The sequence below is a fragment of the Schistocerca americana genome, chromosome 10 (assembly GCF_021461395.2).
Source record: "Schistocerca americana isolate TAMUIC-IGC-003095 chromosome 10, iqSchAmer2.1, whole genome shotgun sequence".
Taxonomy (NCBI): Eukaryota; Metazoa; Arthropoda; class Insecta; order Orthoptera; family Acrididae; genus Schistocerca; species Schistocerca americana.
In genome coordinates, this window is record NC_060128.1 from 90,849,219 (window position 1) to 90,870,595 (window position 21,377).

Sequence of the window (21,377 nt, forward strand, 5' to 3'; positions counted from 1 at the left end):
CAGCTGGTTTTGAAATGTGCTTGGGTTGTCAAGTTACGTCTTGCTTTCAGAATATTCGGCTAATATGGACCGACTGTCCAGTGAAGGAGGAGCTCAAATATCAGACTGAGCATGAAGCTGTCTACATGTAATATTTAAGTGAAGAGAGATAACGACTGTGTTGACTGAGTCAGAAACTCGAACAGGTGCTTTCCAGCTTTAGCTCTACTGGCAAATCCGCTTTGCATCTTAACATGAAAACACGACAGTAAAAAATACGCTAATGGCCATTAAAATTGCTACACCACGAAGATGACGTGCTACAGACGCGAAATTTAACCGACAGGAAGAAGATGCTGTGTTTTGCAAATGATTAGCTTTTCAGAGCATTCACACAAGGTTGGCGCCGGTGGCGATACCTACAACGTGCTGACATGAGGAAAGTTTCCAACCAATTTCTCGTACACAAACAGCAGTTGACCGGCATTGCCTGGTGAAACGATGTTGTGATGGCTCGTGTAAGGAGGAGAAATGCGTACCATCACGTTTCCGACTTTCATAAAGGTTGAATTGTAGCCTGTCGCGATTGCGGTTTATCATATCGTGACATTGCTGCTGGCGTTGGTCGACATCCAATGACTGTTAGCAGAATATGGAATCGGTGGGTTCAGGAGGGTAATACGGAACGCCGTGCTTGATCCCAACGGCCTCGTATAAGTAGCAGTCGAGATGACAGGCATCTTATCGCCATGGCTGTAACAGATCGTGCAGCCACGTCTCGATCCCTGAGTCAACAGATGGGGACGTTTGCAAGACAACAACCATCTGTACAAACAGTTCGACGACGTTTGCAGTAGCACGGACTATCAGCTCGGAGACCGTGGCTGCGATTACCCTTGACGCTGCATCACAGACAGGAGCGACTGCGATGGTGTACTCAACGACGAACCTGGGTGCGCGAATGGCAAAATGTCTTTTTTTTCGGATGAATCCAGGTTCTGTTTACAACATCATATCGGTCGCATTCGTGTTTAGCGACTTCGCGGTGAACGCACATTGGAAGCGTGTATTCGTCATCGCCATACTGGCGTATCACCCGGCGTGATGGTATGGGGTGCCACTGGTTACACGTCTCGGTCACCTCTTGTTCGCATTGACGTCATTTGAACAGTGGACGTTACATTTCAGATGTGTTACAATCCGTGACTCTACCCTTCATTCGACCCCTGCGAAACCCTATATTTGAGCAGGATAATGCACGACCACATGTTGGAGGTCCTGTACAGGCCATTCTGGATACAGAAAATGTTCGTATGCTGCCCTGGCCAGCACATTCTCCAGATCTCTCACCAACTGAAAACGTCTGGTCAATGGTGTCCGAGCAACTGGCTCGTCACAATACGCCAGTCACTACTCTCGATGAACTGTGGTATCGTGTTGAAGCTGCATGGGCAGCTGTACCTGTACACGCCATCCGAGCTCTGTTTGACTCAATGCCGAGGCGTATCGAGGCCGTTATTACGGCCAGAGGTGGTTGTTCTGGGTACTGATTTCTCAGGATCTATGCTCCCAAATTGAGTGAAAATGTAATCACATGTCAGTTCTGGTATAATAAATTTGTTCAATGAATACCCGTTTAACATCTGCATTTCTTCTTGGTGTAGCAATTTTAATGGGCAGTAGTGTAGTTTCCGAAATTCGGTTTTCGTCTTTCGGGCGATTGTCACAAGTAAATGTAGTGTAAGTCGCGACCTCCTGCCTCGTATTACTTAGCCGTTGCGATAGCAGTACGCCAAGTGGGGCAGCAAGTTGTACGTAAAGTTTGGTGAGATGTTGTGAAAGTGAATGCCAATCGTAATTGTTTATATAGTTTATAGAATAGTTTTTTTTCCAAACGGAAGCGTATGTAGCGCAATAAATTGCAGCAACAACAAGAAGACACCACATTTGTCTTTTCTATGTCTCTTGAGAAGTATGAAACGGTACATTACAGGACAGTTTAGTTCTCTCGTAATCTTAAGATACTCAAGAATCTCTTTTTATTTTACGAACAAAAAATGGCTAGTAAACAGCAAAATGTTTGATATTTCGATTAAAGTCATTGTACATCTACTCAACAATGTGAAGTTTTCTTCACTACAATTTTAGTCAAATCATTGTATGTGGAACGTAGGAAACTTGTGTGGACCGTGACACCTATTCGATGTATAGAATAACCCACCACAACTTTAACTGAAGGTATAAACACACGGATGTGATAATAAAACGCATAAAACTATCCCAACACACAAGAAACCAGTTCCATAATTGGGTATAAATGTTCCACAATGGACCCTCCTTGCATTTTTCAATACGGCGCGGACGTAAATAGCAGGATTCGCTATTGGTCAATTTGTTATCACAACCAGATTTGCTGCTTTCACTTTCGTTGGCTTCGCCAACTCTCAACCAAATTGTTACCTTCCAACCTTACCTAGACCTTGGCTATGCTACAGACCAGTCTGTTAGCACATTTAAGATTTCAGGGGGGTTTTAGTACGGAGCTGAAGCCCACAATTAATGACACATCTGAAACATAAATGGCAAGAATTTCAGCACATTCGCTTTTGAAGCAAAAGTAAGGAGAGTGAAAAGAGAGAATGTGTGAATCAGTGGATACCATACTGGTACGAAGTTGTCACATACCGAGAAAAGTAGCTATTATAAGAAGAACAGGCAATAATGGATATATATCATTTTCATACATACAGTACGAGTTTATATTATCTTGCTTTCGTCAGAATAAGCTGCAGTTACGCACTAATGACTGTGCTATCAGTATGATTGTATATTTCTTTGTGTAGTTGGGGTAGGTAAAATATAGTAAGAAATAAAACAGTGTGGAAGATGAAGCAAAAATAAATAGTCTGAACGTTATATTCTAAACAAAAACTCAATTCAAAAATTGCCCTGACATCTCTGTGTTGTAAATGACATGCTCAATTCATACAGACATAATTTTTTTAAAAAAAGAAAGTGCATAGGCCTATGTAATCTAAAAAACAACAAAAGCTGATGGCAATATATTTCTAACCCACATAAAATTTGTAAGTATACAGGGTGATTCAAAAAGAATACCACAACTTTAGGAATTTAAAACTCTGCGACGACAAAAGGCAGAGCTAAGCACTATCTGTCGGCGAATTAAGGGAGCTATAAAGTTTCATTTAGTTGTACATTTGTTCGCTTGAGGCGCTGTTGACTAGGCGTCAGCGTCAGTTGATGCTAAGATGGTGATTGCTCAACAGAAAGCTTTTTGTGTTATTGAGTACGGCAGAAGTGAATCGACAACAGTTGTTCAGCGTGCATTTCGAACGAAGTATGGTGTTAAACCTGCTGATAGGTGGTGTATTAAACGTTGGTATATACAGTTTACAGAGAATGGGTGTTTGTGCAAAGGGAAAAGTTCTGGACGGCCGAGAACGAGTGATGAAAATGTAGCACGCATCCAGCAAGCATTTGTTCGCAGCCCAGGAAAATCGACTCGCAGAGCTAGCAGAGAGCTGCAAATTCCACAATCAACTGTATAGAGAGTCCTACGAAAAAGGCAGCCCGTGACAGAGCACTTCATCACTGGCCTCCAAGAAGCCCTGATCTTACCCCCTGCGATTTTTTCTTATGGGGCTATGTTAAGTATATGGTGTTTCGGCCACCTTTCCCAGCCACCATTGATGATTTGAAACGAGAAATAACAGCAGCTATCCAAACTGTTACACCTGATATGCTACAGAGAGTGTGGAACGAGTTGGAGTATCGGGTTGATATTGCTCGAGTGTCTGGAGGGGGCCATATTGAACATCTCTGAACTTGTTTTTGAGTGAAAAAAAAACCTTTTTAAATACTCTTTGTAATGATGTATAACAGAAGGTTATATTATGTTTCTTTCATTAAATACACATTTTTAAAGTTGTGGTATTCTTTTTGAATCACACTGTATATTCCAAAAATAATAAAAGAGAAAACACACTGATGTTTCATGGCCTAAAGGTGAAATGTGTTTAAGGATTAAACAAAATAAAAAGTTGTGTTCTTGCAAGAATACCAGTAATCAGGCTATCCATTTTCCAGTGCATCTTATGCTACTGCTGTTTTTCATGATACGATAGGCAGTAACACCCCCTATGTTCAATATGTAACTGTAGCCCACAATTGATGCTACATGTGAGCCACAAATGGCAAGAATCTTCAACACATTTGCTTTGGGAGCAAAAGTAATTACATTTACAGTAACATTAATGTCGTAAGAGGAGAGTGTAGAGAGAGAATGTGTGAACCAGTAGACACCATCCTGGTGCGAAGTTGTTACATATCGAGGAAAGTAGCTATCATAAGAACAGGCAACAATGGAAATATATGCTTTTTATGCATGCAGTACGTGTTTATATTATCTTGCTTTCGTCAGAATAAGCTGCAATTACACAATAATGACTGTGCTATCAGTATGATTGTATATTTCTTTGTGTAGTTAGGGTAGGTAAAATATAGTAAGAAATAAAACAGTGTGGAAGATGAAGCAAAAATAAATAGTCTGAACGTTATATTCTAAACAAAAATTCAATTCAAAAATTGCCCTGACATCTCTGTGTTGTAAATGACATGCTGAATTCATACAGACATAATTTTTTTAAAAAAAGAAAGTACATAGGCGTATGTAATCTAAAAAACAACAAAAGCTGATGGCAATATATTTCTAACCCTCATAAAATTTGTAAGTATATATTCCAGAAACAATAAAAGCGAAAACCCACTGATGATGCATGACCTGAAGGTTAAATATGTTTGAGGACTAAACAAAATAAAACGTTGTTTTCTTGCAAGTAGTTGGACCCTCTTGAATTCATTATTATTTCCTGCAAGCATTGGAACAAAGCTTAAAATTCCCTTACGTATGTTACCGTATTTTGATGTTATGCTTGGATTCTGCATCTGTGTGCTGATTGTATGTCACTCGTGGCATTGCAGCGTCAGTGCTGATCGACGGTCGGTTGTCTACTGTGAAGGCCTGGCTTCGACTACCAGCAGTGCCATAGGGGAGACATTCAGCACGCTGTGGGCGCGCTTCACAGACAGTGTGACCGCCCCCAATGAGAAGAACACCCTTCTCAATGCTTTCGGCTGCATCACCCACGAGGCAACAGTCCACAGGTAAGAAGAAGGCGCTCTGACCACTGTACACACACTGATCTGACGCCACATGAAATAAGCTAAAACCTTTCCCAAAACCTTTTTTCTGTTTAATGGCATTTGTTCAAACCCATAGAGCCTGCCATCACAACTGTCTAGTGTAAATCTTTATACAGGGTCATCCATTGATAGTGACCAGGCCGAATATCTCACGAAATAAGCGTCAAACGAAAAAACTACAAAGAACGAAACTCGTCTAGCTTGAAGGGGGACACCAGATGGCGCTATAGTTGGCCCGCTAGACGGCGCTGCCATAGGTCAAACGGATATCAACTGCGTTTTTTAAAATAGGAACATCCATTTTTATTACATATTCGTGTAGTACGTAAAGAAATATGAATGTTTTAGTTGGACAACTTTTTTCAATTTGTGATAGATGGTGCTGTAATAGTCACGAGCGTATAAGTACGTGGTATCACGTAACATTCCGCCAGTGCGGACGGTATTTGCTTCCTGACACATTACCCGTGTTAAAATGGACTGTTTACCAATTGCGGAAAAGGTCGATATCGTGTCGATGTATGGCTATTGTGATCAAAATGGCCAACGGGCGTGTTCTATGTATGCTGCACGGTATCCTGGACGACATCATCCAAGTGTCCGGACCGTTCGCCGGATAGTTACGTTATTTCAGAAAACAGGAAGTGTCCAGCCACATGTGAAACGTCAGCTACGACCTGCAACAAATGATGATGCCCAAGTAGGTGTTTTAGCTGCTGTCGCGGCTGATCCGCACATCAGTAACAGACAAATTGTGCGAGAATCCGGAATCTCAAGAACGTCGGTGTTGAGAATGCTACATCAACATCGATTGCGCCCGTACCATATTTCTATGCACCAGGAGTTGCATGGCGACGACTTTGAACGTCGTGTACAGTTCTGCCACTGGGCACAAGCGAAATTACGGGACGATGACAGATTTTTTGCATGCGTTCTATTTTGCGTCGAAGCGTCATTCACCAACAGCGGTAACGTAAACCGGCATAATATGCATTATTGGGCAACGGAAAATCCACGATGGCTCCGACAAGTGGAACATCAGCGACTTTGGCGGGTTAATGTATGGTGTGGCATTATGGGAGGAAGGATAATTGGCCCCCATTTTGCCGATGGCAGTCTAAATGGTGTAATGTATGCTCATTTCCTACGTAATGTTCTACCGATGTTACTACAAGATGTTTCACTGCACGACCGAATGGCGATGTACTTCCAACATGATCGATGTCCGGCACATAGCTCGCGTGCGGTTGAAGCGGTACTGAATAGCATATTTCATGACAGGTGGATTAGTCGTCGAAGCACCATACCGTGGCCCGCACGTTCACCAAATCTGACGTCCCCGGATTTCTTTCTGTGCGGAAAGTTGAAGGATATTTGCTATCGTGATCCACCGACAACGCCTGAGAACATGCGTCACCGCATTGCCAATGCATGTGCGATCATTACGGCAGGCGAACCACTCGCTGTTGAGAGGAATGTCGTTACACGTATTGCCAAATGCATTGAGGTTGACGGACATAATTTTGAGCATTTAATGCATTAATGTGGTATTTACAGGTAATCAGGCTGCAACAGCACGCGTTCTCAGAAATGATAAGTTCACAAAGGTACACGTATCACATTGGAGCAACCGAAATAAAATGTTGAAACGTACCTATGTTCTGTATTTTAATTTAAAAAACCTACCTGTCACCAACTGTTCGTCTAAAATTGTGAGCCATATGTTTGTGACTCTTACAGCGCCATCTATCACAAAGCGAAAAAAGTGGTCCAACTAAAACATTCATATTTCTTTAAGTACTACACGAATATGTAATAAAAAATGGGGTTTCCTATTTAAAAAACGCAGTTGATATCGCTTTGACCTATGGCAGCGCCATCTAGCTGGCGAACCATAGCGCCATCTAGTTTCCCCCTTGAAGCTAAACAAGTTTCGCTCTTTGTAGTTTTTTCGTTTGACGCTTATTTCGTGACATATTTGGCCCGGTCACGATCAATGGACCAACCTGTATACATGGTGTCATGCCTAACTCTGTCACCAGATGGAACTAAAACATTCCTCAGGAAATATTTTTCAGCCCAATCGTGACTTTCATACTTTGCAATCTTTTGCTCAAACCTCTTTTTCTTGATACACTTTGAACCATAAGAAATGTTAGTTAGTTACTTGGTCAATTTCATGTTTCACGGATTATATTTATGATAAATGTTATGCTGTGGAATGTGTCAGTTGAACAAAAGATTTGAGAAATGATTTTAATATATACGTATCATATCCCACGCAAGCAAAATTTTGCTTTACATCTTGAACCAGTGTGTGGAGCCATATACACTAAAGCGCCAAAGAAATTGGTGTAGGCATACGTATTCAAATACAGAGATACGTAAACAGGCAAAATACGGCTCTGCAGTTGAAAACGAGTATATAAGACAAGGAGTGTATGGCACAGTTATTAGGTCGGTTAGTGCTGCTACAATGGCAGGTTATCAAGATTTAAGTGAATTTGAACGTGGTGTTATAGTCGGCACACGAGTGATGGGACACGACATCTCCGAGGTAGCGATGAAGTCGGGATTTTCCCCTATGACCATTTTACGAGTGTGCTGTGAATCAGCAATCTGGTAAAACATTAAATCTCCGACATGGCTGCGGCCAAAAAAAAATCCCGCAAGAGCGGGAGCAACGACGACTGAAGAAAATCGTTCAGTGTAACAAGAGTGCAACCCTTTTGCAAAATTGCTGCAGATTTCAATGCTGCGCCATCAACAAGTGTCAGCGTGCGAAGCATTCAACAAAACATCATCGATATGGGCTTTCGGACCTGGAGGCCCACTCGTGAACCATTGATGACTGCACGACACAAAGCTTTACACGTCGCCTGGGCCCGTCAACACCGACACTGGACTGTTGATGACTGGAAACTTGTTGCCTGGTCGGACGAGTCTCGTTTCAAATAATATCGAGCCTGGGGAAGTGTACGGGTGTGGAGGCACCCTCATGAATTCATGTACCATGCGCCAGTCGCGGTGGCCGAGCGGTTCTAGGCGCTTCAGTCTGGAACCTCGCGACCGCTACGGTCGCACGTCCGAATCCTGCCTCGGGCATGGACGTGTGTGATGTCCTTAGGTTAGTTAGGGTTAAGTAGTTCCAGGGGACTGATGACCTCAGATGTTAAGTCCCATAGTGCTTAGAGCCATTTGAACCATGTACCATACATGTCAGCAGGGGACTGTTCTTGCTGGTGGAGGCTCTGTATTGGTGTGGGGTGTGTGCAGTTGGAGCGATGTGGGACCCCTCACACGTCTAGATACGATTGTGGCAGGTAACACATACGTAAGCATCCTGTCTGATCACTTGCATCCATTCATGTTCATTGTGCATTCCGACAGACATGGACAATTCCAGCAGGACAATGTGACACCCCACAGGTCCAGAATTGCTACAGAGGCTCCAGGAACACTCTTCTAAGCTTAAACACTTCCGCTGCCCACCAAACTCCCCAGACATGAACATTATTGAGCATATGGGGGATGCGTTGCAAAGTGCTGTTCAGGAGAGATCTCCACAACCTCACACTCTTACGGATTGGTTAATAACCTGCAGGATTCATTATGTGAGTCCCCTCCAGCACTACCTCAGACATTAGTCGAGTCCATGCCATGTCGTACTGCTGCATTTCTGCGTGCTTGCGGAGGCCCTACACGATATTAGGCAGGTGTACCCGTTTCTTTGGCTCTTCGGAGTATATTCCGCCTTACATATCCACAGAACAAGCAGGTTTTATTAAGGAAAAGGAACTCGTTAACTGATTCTCAACATACGACAAATTAAGCGAGAAATTGCGAGAGTTCTGTGCTCTTGTCTTCATCTGCTTCCTTGACTATAGGAAATCTTTTTACAGTGTTGATGGGCAGAAGTTGTGGCAGATGCTTGCAGAGTTCGGTGTACCACCACAGTTGACAGCACTGATTGGAACTCTATACAATACTCACCTCATAGCTGTGAAGACACGTGCTGGCAATCTGATTTCTTCAGTATATCAAAAGGTCTCAGGGTTATGGTCTATCCCGCCAACCGTACAACATCTATGCAGGACGTGACATGAGGAATGCTCTTGATGGTTGGACTAAAGGCATCTCAATTGGTGCTAGAACTGTTAACAGCTTCCAATTTGCTTATGACACTGTGCTTTTCCCGAGCAGCAAAGGTGAACTTGCTGAGCTCTTCACAAAAGTAAAGGACATCTGTCTATCATATGGATTGGATCTCAATCCCAGCAAGTCAAAACTCACGATAATTGGAGGAGGAATACAGGTTCAACTCACAGGTCAATTAAAGGTACTGGGAGTCATGCTTTCTTTCATCTATCTTGGGTCAACCATCTGTGATGTGGGAAGTTTTGAAGATGACATAAGAAAATGGATCACGCTAGGGCAAGTGGCTATGAAGAAGCTCACCAAGATCTGGCAGAACAGAGCAATAAGGAACACCACAAAGGTGTGGCTTGTTGAAACACTCATGTTTTCCACCTTTTTTTATGGCTGTGAGATACGGGCCCTTAAAGCCAGAGACAAAATGCGCATTGATGCAGTTGAACATTGGTGCTTGTGCATGAGGCTTGGACCGAAAGAACAAAAGATGTGTCTATTATTTATCAACTCAGTATCTTCAGGAACCTTTCTTCTCATGTCAGCTGAAACATTCTCCAGTTCTTTGACCATAGAGAAAATAATCACGGAAGAGAGGATCGAGGGCAAGAGACCGGCGGGAAGAGAGGAAGCAGGTGAATAGATAAAATCAACACGATTTCTGGTGTACCTCTTCAGCAGGCTCTAAGAAAAGCTGGTAACCATCCAGAATGGAGACACTCGGTTCATGGCATCATGATGCTCAGCAGAGCATAATGACATGTGATGTGATGGTGATACATACATACATACATACACACACTGATGAGGCAAAACTTTGTGACCAGCGCCCACCAAATTCTAAATTTTTCTTTGTTAATCAGCATGCAGGATAGGCCACAACCCTGCATCACTCCCTCTTCCTTTTCCATTCATGCTTCCCTTTAAAGTCCATCAACCATTATAACTGCAGTTTAGTGTTGCCATACAACAGTAATTTAAGTAGGACCATGTAACCAATTTTATAAAGAGTTGAAACTTCCTGGCAGATTAAAACTGTGTTCCCGACCGAGACTCGAACTCGGGACCTTTGCCTTTCGCGGGCAAGTGCTCTACCATCTGAGCTACCCAAGCACGGCTCACGGCCGGTCCTCACAGCTTTACTTCTGCCAGTATCTCGTCTCCTACCTTCCAAACTTTACAGAAGCTCTGCTGCGAACCAGTGAAGAGTTCTTTGACCTATGGAGACTAACAGAGCAGCTATGTGCAGGTTGCTAAATTCCTAATCTGCTCCAACTCCCCGGGTGCTCTTAACTCTCCACAACACTTGTACCCAGCACATCCAGGACACCCTTAAGTTCCTACAAAAACTAGGGAAGGAGGTTGCTCTGACTAACAAAGAGTGGTGCAATCAACTTTTTGCAACCACCTGTACTTTGGTGGAGGTGAGAACCCAGGTAGCCTGAAGCCATTCACCCTGGTGGACCGTCGTATACAAATAAAAGCAAAAAACAATTTAGCCTGTTCCTCTAGAGCATTAAATGTATACCTAATTTTTGACTGCCGTGGTAGCGTAACAGAGAATGAAAAACTGAAGGTGGTGGGCACAAATGCTGTGAAATTCTTATAACTTTTTTATTTTATTGTTCTTCAGTCATTGGTTTCAAATGTAATGTTTTTAAATTTTCTAGTTCTTTGTTGACTTTCGTATTTGTTCTCATTTCTCCATTGGATTTAAAATCATCGGTGGATTTTCAGTTGTATAAAACGGACGAGGAAATCTGAAAATTAACAAATAGTAGTACAGAAAGGTTTACTTTATCATACATACTCTCTTCACCAGTCTCACTAATTAAAGTGAGGTCGTCTTCCAGAGCAATAACACTCTCCATCACGAGTTGAATCGTTTCCTCTGCGATTTGTTTGCCCATCGCCGTCGCGTTTGCATTTATAAAACGGTAGGCTTTTCAGAAAGAAGAGATATCTGCATGTAAAGAGATATCTGCATTGCTTAAGGCATTCGTGAAAGTTGTCCTCATTTTTCATCAATTACCTCATTTCTTTCGTCGTGACATTTGCTGGTTGATGAATTTGCGTTGCCGTACATTTTAAATGCAGCACACTCACAAAACAAGTGCAAGAGGGAAACGCAAAAGATAAACAAAAAATAACTGATTTGTGACTGGTAAGTGCAAATCCACGAAAGATTTTGTCCCAAGGGAGAGATGAGACAAATAAGAAAGTTAATACAATGGTTAAAATGACTTGGCAAACGATTAGAAAATTTAAAAACATCGTCGGTGCACTTGAAGCAAATGACTGAAGAAAAATATTTTTTTCTTTTTTTTAAAGAAAGATGTATAGAAGCATGACATGATTCGAACCAGGCATCTTAAGTTTTCCTCTCTGTTATGCTATCCATCACACTACCACGGAGTCGAAAACCGACTGTAAATTTAATGCTCTAGAGGAACAGGCTAAATTGTTTTTCGGCTTTTACTCGTAATCGAGGGCCCACCAGGGTGATACCTGGGTTCTTAACCTACACCACCATATAGGTGGTTGCAAAAAGTCGATTGCACCACTGGATACCTCTCCTTGTAAGTATCAGAGTGCATGGGCATTCAGGGAAACAAATTGCCAAATGCAGCAGCCAAGTAGGTATGTAGTGATGATCAAATGGTTCAGAGTATCATCTGTCTTCATGCTATCAACTCGCTGTTCAGGTACAGTCTTGCATAAAACCGAATAAGAACAGCTAAAAGTGATGAGCAGTAAGCTGCAGCTAATAAAGTCTAGAACACAACTGTGGGATACCTCTTTCCAGCCAAACAGGTGGGATGAGGTCCTTCCTCGGTGCTTGTTGCGTACAAATCACAGAATGGTGCCACATTTTAGTTGCATATATTTCTGGCTTATCCATTATAACAGTCCTATTATAAAATGAAATATAGCTACCAAGTTCTTCATGACATTTTGACTTTCTTTATAAGTATATTGGCAACGGCCTTGCCGCAGTGGATTCAACGGTTCCCGTGCGATCACCAGTTTGGATGGGTCACCATCCAGGCCGTCATACGCTGCTGCCATTTTTCGGGGTGCACTCAGCCTCGTGATGCCAATTGAGTAGCTACGCGACTGAACAGAAGCGACTTCGGTCAAGAATACCATCATAACGACCGGGAGAGCAGTGTGCTGACCCCACGCCCCTCCTATCCGCATCCTCCTCTGAGGATGACACGGCGGTCGGATGGTCCCGGTAGGCCGCTTGTGGCCTGAAGACGGAGTGCTTTATAAGTATATTACAAGGTCCAGTCACATTAAGGTAAACACCGGCCATGTTCAAAGTCAACATGCAAGAACCACTCAAAGATGGCAGCTGGAAGCACGAGCAATAGATAATATATAAAATGCATCAAGGGACATGGAAAACAGTGCATGATTGTTAGACTGTGGAAACGGAGCAGTTTATCTGATGCCCAAAACGGCATGATCATTGGCTTTCGGGCCAAGAGTAGAAGCTTTTCTGAAATGGCTAAATTTGTAAGCTGTTTGTGCGCCGCCATGGTTAAAGTATAGCATACATGGCGAAATGGCATTGTCCAAAACCTGCACCGAGGCAACTGTAGTGCACCAGGTGCCATAGATGACAGAGGTGAACACTGGCTGTGGAGACCTGTATGGTTAAGTAAATGTGTAGCTACTGAGCAACTGATCATCCAGATGAACCAAGGGGCTGCCAGTGGTGTCTCTTCAATGACGGTTTAGCGAATATTGCTGTGTGTGGTTCTCTGCAGCAGACACCTGCTTCACGCACCTGTGCTGACTGCTTTTCTTCAGCGATAAAGACTGGAATTTACACTACAATACCCCTATTGGACACCACTAGAGTAGCCTTTTCAAATGAATCACGTATTATGCTCCATCAGACAGTAACCAAACATCTCACAATAAATGTCATAAGTGTCCAGGCCAGAGGAGGAAGTGCTATAGCCTGGGGTATGTTCTGTGGCATTCATTGTGTGATCTCGCCATTCTGGATGGCACATTGGATAACAACAAGTATGCATCGATCCTTGGGAACCACATCCTATTGTGCATGCGGTTCCTCAGCAGAATGGCATCTTCCAGTACGACAACACAGCATGTCACACAGCTCGCACTGTATACACACTGTTCGAAGAACACCGGGATGAGTTTACTATACTACCCTGGCCGCCAAACTTCTCGGATATAAAGCCAATCAAGGATCTGTGGAACCATCTCGATCAGGCTGTTCCCACCGTGGATACTCAACTGAGAAATCTAGCACAGCTGGACATGGCACTGGAGTCGGTATGGCTCCCCATCTGTTGGTGCCTTCCAGAACCTCGCTGACCTTCTTCCTGCACGTCTCGCAGCAGTCTATGCTGTGAAAGAAGGTATTTCCAGCTTTTGACAGATGCTCACATAAATGTGTATGGCCAGTGTAGTTAAAACAACTGTAGTATGTAGCTGAACCATATGTAACTTGAATTTTTTTTCCATTGTCATGGGGTTGTGAATTCTGATCTATACTTTGCTCCAAATGAAACTTTTGTAACTGGGAACATCTTTATTATTCTCAGCCATAATGGCTATGTTTGTGAACTGTGACTGTGTGGGATAGTTATTAATTTCAAGTTTCTGCTACCAGTCACATTTTATTTTATGCTTAATCTAACATAATGCAATGCGTTTCGAGCATGTTCTGTTCATCTTCAGGCGTTTATACATACATACATACATACATAGAGAAATGTTACTTTTGAGTAACATTTCTGTATGTATGTATGTATAAATTTTTAAGTAACATTTCTCTATGTATGTATGTATAAATGCCTGAAGATGAACAGAACGTGTTCGAAACGCATTGCATTATGTTAGATTAAGCACAAAATAAAAAATGACTGGTAACAGAAACTCGAAATAAATAATGGGAACATCTTTGTGTGATGGAACATACAGGTAGCATTCTAACTACAAAATTGCCTACACAAAACATTTAAACTGACTTCCATTACGTCAATGAAACCAGAAACTACATTAATCTTTACAAACATACTGACTGACTCATAACTGCACTGAACTAAGAATGGAACGAAACTGCCTCACATATTGACTCATGTGGTCACTGTCGTGCCATATTAAATAGCTTTGCAACAATTACATGTATTATTTTACATTATTGCGAACTGTATGTTAGTTTACAACTAAAGTTAATGTTTTGTAGAGAGGTACAAACATCGTGAACTACTGTACATTGTAGGAACTCTTCTGTCACAATCGCAATTTAGAATATGTTGTGACATGTATGTGAGAATGGGTCATATATCATTCATCAACAATGTATTCATTTATAGTATTAATTGCAGAATAATGGTCTCGAATATTGTACTACTGACATAATTTCGGTGTTTGTTTCTGATATACGAGGGTCGTCCACAAAGTAAGTTCCGTTTGGCTATATAAAACAAACGTGTACAGACACAAAAAATATTTATTGTACAAAAATCTACAACTGTTAAACTACTTTTCTACATAGCTTCCGAAATTTTGTATGCACTTGTCATAGCGTGGCACAAGTTTTTGTATGCCTTTTTCATTTGTACACCTTCTTCATAGAAGGTTATCACCTGTGTATTCAACCATGTGGTAACATATTCTTTCAGCTCGTCATCATCGTAGAAGTGTTGACCACCAAGGACAGATTTTAGGTGTAAGATCAGACGAAAGTCGCTATGAGCGAGGTCCGGGCTGTACGGAGGATGATCAAACGCGTCCCAGTGAAATTCTCGTAAGAGTTGTTTGGTCGCATTCGCAGTGTGAGGTCGGGCATTATCGTTTTTCAGTAACAATTTAATGAATTAGTGATCGTGAGATTTGTGGAACCTCCATAGCAAGGGCACTAAGTGTGAACTTACAGTTGTGCTTAATCTTCTCTTCAATTGTGTGAACCAGTTCATCAGTAACTACAGACGGGTGTCCACTTTGTTCTTCATCGTGCACTCGATCACATCCTTCATTGAACAGTCTGACCCATCTTCTAATCATTGAATCACTCATAGCATTTTGTCCACAAACCTCGCAGATTATCTGATGAATTTCCTTTGGTTTAACTTTCTTTGCATTTGGAAAACGAATCACACATCTGATTTCACATGTGGCGACATTTTCAGTTACAGCTCACATTATAAAGAAGCACTACAAAGCACACGTCGGCAGCAGCGATCTGAAAATGTCTTCTTCTTGAGTCAGAGTATCTGCTGCGCATGCTCGGAACTGCGATCGTAGCACTGCTGCGGACAGAAATAGAAACAGAACTTACTTTGTGGACGACCCTCCTATGTTCTATTGCACTATAAATATTTTGGTGTGACAAAACATTAAGCTCTGATTCTAGAACTATCGATATGACAGTAATACAAGGATGTTTTACGGACTGCAAATATGCAAAATAGAAATTGAACAAGACGTTGAATGTTATGTAAACATGAAACAGAATTGAAAATATAGTCCTTGTGGAAATGAAATTCCAAAGAGACAAAATAGTAGTTACTCAGAATGTGCAAGAAAAAAATGCAGCTATGGCATTGGAAGTGTATTGCATGTAATGAATGACAAACAAAGAATCTGAATCTGAAACATCAGTAGTCCTAGTGTTGGTTGTTTCAGCAAGTGGTAGCTGTCCCACTCGGCCATATTGCAACACGGTTTTGTGTGATCAGCCAGCCACTTATCTCTGTGCACTAACTGCAGTCTTTATCTTGGGCTATCTATGTTTCACTAGAGCATTTGACCAAATCTGTGGTATTGTAGAGGAGATAAAGGATAGTTGCTACTCACCATATAGCGGAGATGATGAGTCGCAGATAGGCACAACAGAAAGACTGTCACAAAATAAGCTCTGGGCCAAGAAGGCCTTTCTCTGAAATAGACGACAGGCATACACACACACACACTCAAGCAAACGCAACTCACACGCGCATGACCACAGTCTCTTGCAGCTGATGCAAGACTCGAGTTATTTTGTGACAGACTTTTTGATGTGACCATCTGTGACTCAGCATCTCCCCTGGATTTTCCATTGTTTGATTTTGTATTGTAAAGTACAGGTGATTGTGTGACTTTGCAGGTGAACGTGTGATGGGAGAGAGTGAGTGCAATTTAAAGTAAAACATTCTTTATCTCTTTCCACTATTTTAGACATTTTAACCTCATTTGTTTTCGATTATTTTATTAAGGGGGTTGATAACCTAGGCATTGAATGACCATGAGTCGAAAACACACCCAAAGTGTTGTTTCATTATAAACGTTCTAGTGTTGTAGTGTCTCCTAAGTATTGTAACCATTGGCTTGAGAACTGTGTGCTTTGACATAACTAAATTCCATTACACGTGTGCACGCAGCTTCCTCGAGAAGGCAGTGAAGAAGGACGGTGTTCGCCTACAGGATGTGCAGACCGTCTTCAGCAGCGTCATCTCCAGTCCTCAAGGCGCACAGTTTGCGCTCAGCTACCTGAAGCAGCACAATGATGAGGTCAAAGCAGTGTAAGTACCTGCAACTTCAATACTGTTGCCTATTTCCATCCACGTAAGATACCACATGTTATGAGGGTAAGTGAGAAATTAGTAAAAGTAAAGTTCCACACTCTGTCCCTATTCGGGCCAATCGGCCCCTCTGCCAATGGCGTCACTGAATGTGGTATGTAGGGGCGTGTAGCCAGCACATCACTGTCCCGGTCATTGTCGGGTTTCTCGACTTTGGAACTACGATATTCGGTCGGATAGTTCCTCAGTTGGCTTCACTAGGCTGAGTACACTCCATTCCAGTCCTCATTGTTGTTGTAGTCTTCAGTTGGAAGACTGGTTTTAATACAGCTCTCCATGCTACTCTATGTTGTACAAGCCTCTTCATCTCCAAATAACTACAGCAACCGATATGCTCCTGACTCTGCTGACTGTATTCATCTCTTGGTTCTTCCTCTACGTTTTTATCCTCCCCCCACTTCCTTCCAGTATGAAATTTGTGATTTCAGAATGTGTACTATCAATGAATCCCTTCTTTTAGTCAAGTAGTGCCACGAATCTCTTTTCACCCCATTTCTCTTCAGTGCCCCCTCATTAATTACCCAGTCTACCCACTTAATCTTCAGAATCCTTCTGTAGCATCACATTTCAAAAGCTTCTATTCTCTTTTTGCCTGAACTGTTTATAGTCCACATGCCATCTCCATACAAGGCTGCACTCCAGATGTGTTACCTATACTGCTGTGCTAGTATAATGACTACCACATCTGCCTAGCAACAAAGGAGACCCAGGTTCGAGTCTCAGGTGTGGCACAAATTTTAATTCATTTCTTCACTTTCCATCACTATCATTGATGAAGCTGAGACTCATATGTCTCAAGGAAAATTCAAATATATCAGATCTATAGATCAATACCAGAGAGGAAAGTTGCTACTCACCATATAGCAGAGATGCTGAGTCGTGATAGGCACAACAAAAAGATTCACCCAGTTGTAGCTTTCAGCCATTTAGGCCTTTGTCAGCAGTAGACATCCACCCACACACACACACACACTCACACAAACGCAACTTGCACACACATCTGCAGTCTTAGAGAACTGAATCTACAATGCGAGCAGCAGCACCAGTGCATGATGGGAATGGCGACTGGGTGGGAGTAACGAGGAGGCTGGGGTAGGGAGGGAGAGGGATAGCATGGTGGGAGTGGTGGACAGTGAAGTGTTGCAGTTTAGACGGAGGGCAGGAGAGAAGGTGCGGAGGGGGTATGTGACAGAGAGAAATAAAAGGAAATTAAAAGACTGGGTGTGGCGGTAAAATGACGGCTGTGTAGTGCTGGAATGGGAACAGGGAGGGGGCTGGATGGGTGAAGGTTGAGGCTAGGAGGGTTACTGGAACGTAGGATGTATTGCAGGGATAGTTCCCACCTGCGCAATTCTGAAAAGCTGGTGTTGGTGGGAAGGATCCATAAGGCACAGGCTATAAAGCAATTATTGAGATGAGGGATATCACATTTGGCAGCGTATTCAGCAACAGGGTGGTCCACTTGTTTTTTGGCCACAGTTTATCGGTGGCCGTTCATGTGGACAGACAGCTTGTTGGTTGTCATGCCTACATAGAATGCAGCACAGTGGTTGCAGCTCAGCTTGTAAATCACATGACTGGTTTCACAGGTAGCCCTGCCTTTGATGGGATAGGTGGTGTTAGTGACTGGACTGGAGTAGGTGGTGGTAGGAGGATGTGTGGGACTGGTCTCGCATCTAGGTCTATTACAGGGGTATGAGCCATGAGGTAAGGGATTGGGAGCAGGATGTGTAAGGATGGGCGAGTATATTGTGTAGGTTTGGTGGACGACGGAATATCATGGTACTAGGGGTGGGAAGGATAGTGGGCAGGACATTTCTCATTTGAGGGCATGACGAGAGGTAATCGAAACCCTGGCAGAGAATGTAATTCAGTTGCTCCAGTCCCCGATGGTACTGAGTTACAAGGGGAATGCTCCTCTGTGACCGCACTGTGGGTCTTTTGGAGGTGGTGGGAGACTGGAAAGATAAGGCACGGGCGATTTGTTTTTGTACAAGGATGAGAGGATAATTACGGCCAGTGAAGGCTTCAGTGAGTCCCTCAGTATATTTTGAGATGGACTACCCGTCATAGGAGATGCAAACGTCTACGGGTGGCTAGGCTGTACGGAAGGGACTTCTTGGTATGGAATGGGTGGCAGCTGTCGTAGTGGAGGTATTGCTGGTGGTTAGTAGATTTGATATGGACGGAGGTACTGATGTAGCCATCTCTGAGGTGGAGGTCAATTTTACGAAGGTGGCTTGTTGGGTTGATTAGGACCAGGTGAAGCAAATTGGGGAGAAGTTGTTGAGATTCTGGAGGAATGTGAATAAGGTGTCCTCACCTTCAATCCAGATAGCAAAGATGTCATCAATGAATCTGAACCAGGTGGGGGGTTTAGGATTCTGGGTTTTTAAGAAGGATCCCTCTAATGACCCATGAATAGGTATTGTTACATTCCATCCTAGATTTTCCATTGTTAGATCTATAGATCGTTTACGTATGAGGTACAGGCAGGCTTTCCCCATTACATCCAAAGCTGGGGTGCTATTCCAGTACTGGAGAGCCTCGGCAATATTGATGATTTAGCAAGGGAAAAATGTACTGAAGACAGGAACTGAAGTTTGTGTAGGGAGGGCATTGGACTAGGGTCGTCCATGCAGCTGTGTTACCTACACTGCTGCGGTGGTGTAATGGCTAGCATACATGCATAGTACGCAAGGAGACCCAGGTACGAGCTGCAGCTGTGGCACAAATTGTAATTCATTTCTTCAGCTTCTATCATTATCCAGACGGATACCTTCAGAAAAGAGTCCCCAACACTTAAATCTACAACCTCTGACAATAAAGTTCGGTGGATGAAGTCAGAATAGTCGACTGGGCAGCACTGGCGACTCTCAACGCTGCACCTGCGTGACGGCCGGTGTTGACAACCTGCCTCCACCGTAGTTCAGTTGAGCATCGTGTGTGTTTTGTGTTAGACCTGTTGGACGAAGTGCTTGTTTAGTACGTTGGTTCTGGATTGGGAACAGCATAATGAACGAGCAAAGGATCCATTTAAAGTTTTGTTTTAAGCTTGGCAATACAAATGTGCAGTGCTCATACATGTTTATAGGTATCAAGCACTGTCCATGAAGTGTGTGTACGAGTAGTTCGCTCGTTTTCGAGGAGGCCAGGAAAGTGTTTCTGACAATCCCTGTAGCAGAGGACTGATGACTGCCGTCAGTGACGAAAACATTGAGAAAGTCAGAACGTTAATCACAAAAGACAGTCGATTAAGTGCGCGCGCAATAGTGGATGAACTGCAGATGTACCGTGAATGTGTGTGATAAATCTTTACCCAAGAGCTTCAGAAGACGAGAATGTGTTGTCGTCCTGGCCACATCACTTGACTGACGACCAGGAGCAGACTCGTTCAGAGGCTTCACAGATTTTTTGTGAAAACGGTGGTTGCGACACCCAATTTATTCAACCATGTTGTCACTGGGAATGAAACCTGGTGTCTCTGGTACCCCTGAAATGAAATTGTAAAGCATGAAATGGAGTCCTCCGACATCACCTTGCCAGAAAAAGGTCAGAGCCAAAAAATTACACATCAAAACAATACTCATCACCTTTTCCGATAGTCAAGGCATTACCCACAAGAAATTTCCTCCTGAGGGTCGACGTTGAACGCTGCACAGTTGAAATTTTGACCCGTTTCACGCAACATTTACGCAGGGTACGACTCCAGCACACACCACAAGTTTCCTGGTTTTTTATCCACAACAACGCTCACCCACACACAGCCAATATCGTCAAACAGCTCCTGACAAAAAGTGGGTGGTGCATCTTGAACATTCACCGTACTCGCCGGAACTCAATCCACCAGATGTAAAGTTTACAGGACATGTATTGCAGAGTTCAGTAGTACATACTTGTGGGAGGTGATTATTTCGAAGGACAGGAAGGTAACAGCAGTTCATAGTTCATCTATGTTACAGGACTATTCATCAAACTTTATTGTCAAAGGTTGTATGTATGATGTTAACAAGTTTCTCTTCTTCAGAAAAGCTTTTCTTGCTAGTGACAGTGTACATTTTCTGTACTTTATATCTGGGCCATCACCAGTTAGTTTGTTGCCCAAACAGCCAAACTCATCTGTTACTTTTAGGTCTCGCTTCCTAATCCACTACCCTCAGCAGCACCTGATTTTATTTGGCTACTTTTTTTAAATTTTTGTTCGTGTTCATTTTATGTCCTCCTTTCAAGGCACTGTGCGTTCCGTTCAACTGCAATTCCAAGACTTCCCACCAAGGAAAAGTCCCCAGCTTAACAAGTTGTACACTACTGGCCATTAAAATTCCTACACCGACAAGAAATGCAGATGATAAACGGGTATTCATTCGACAAATATATTATACTAGACCTGACATGTGAATACATTTTCACGCAATTTGG

The 21,377-nt window shown here is 42.8% G+C and overlaps 1 protein-coding gene across 1 annotated transcript in view; it reads left to right on the plus strand.

Moving 5' to 3' along the window:
* LOC124552627 (aminopeptidase N-like) overlaps window positions 1–21,377 on the plus strand; it is a 230,330-nt gene that overhangs the window by 192,161 nt on the left and 16,792 nt on the right. The window contains exons 14-15 of the mRNA XM_047126952.1: window positions 4,981–5,163; window positions 16,758–16,898. Coding sequence (XP_046982908.1) covers window positions 4,981–5,163; window positions 16,758–16,898 — 324 coding nt within the window. The remainder of the gene's footprint in view (window positions 1–4,980; window positions 5,164–16,757; window positions 16,899–21,377) is intronic.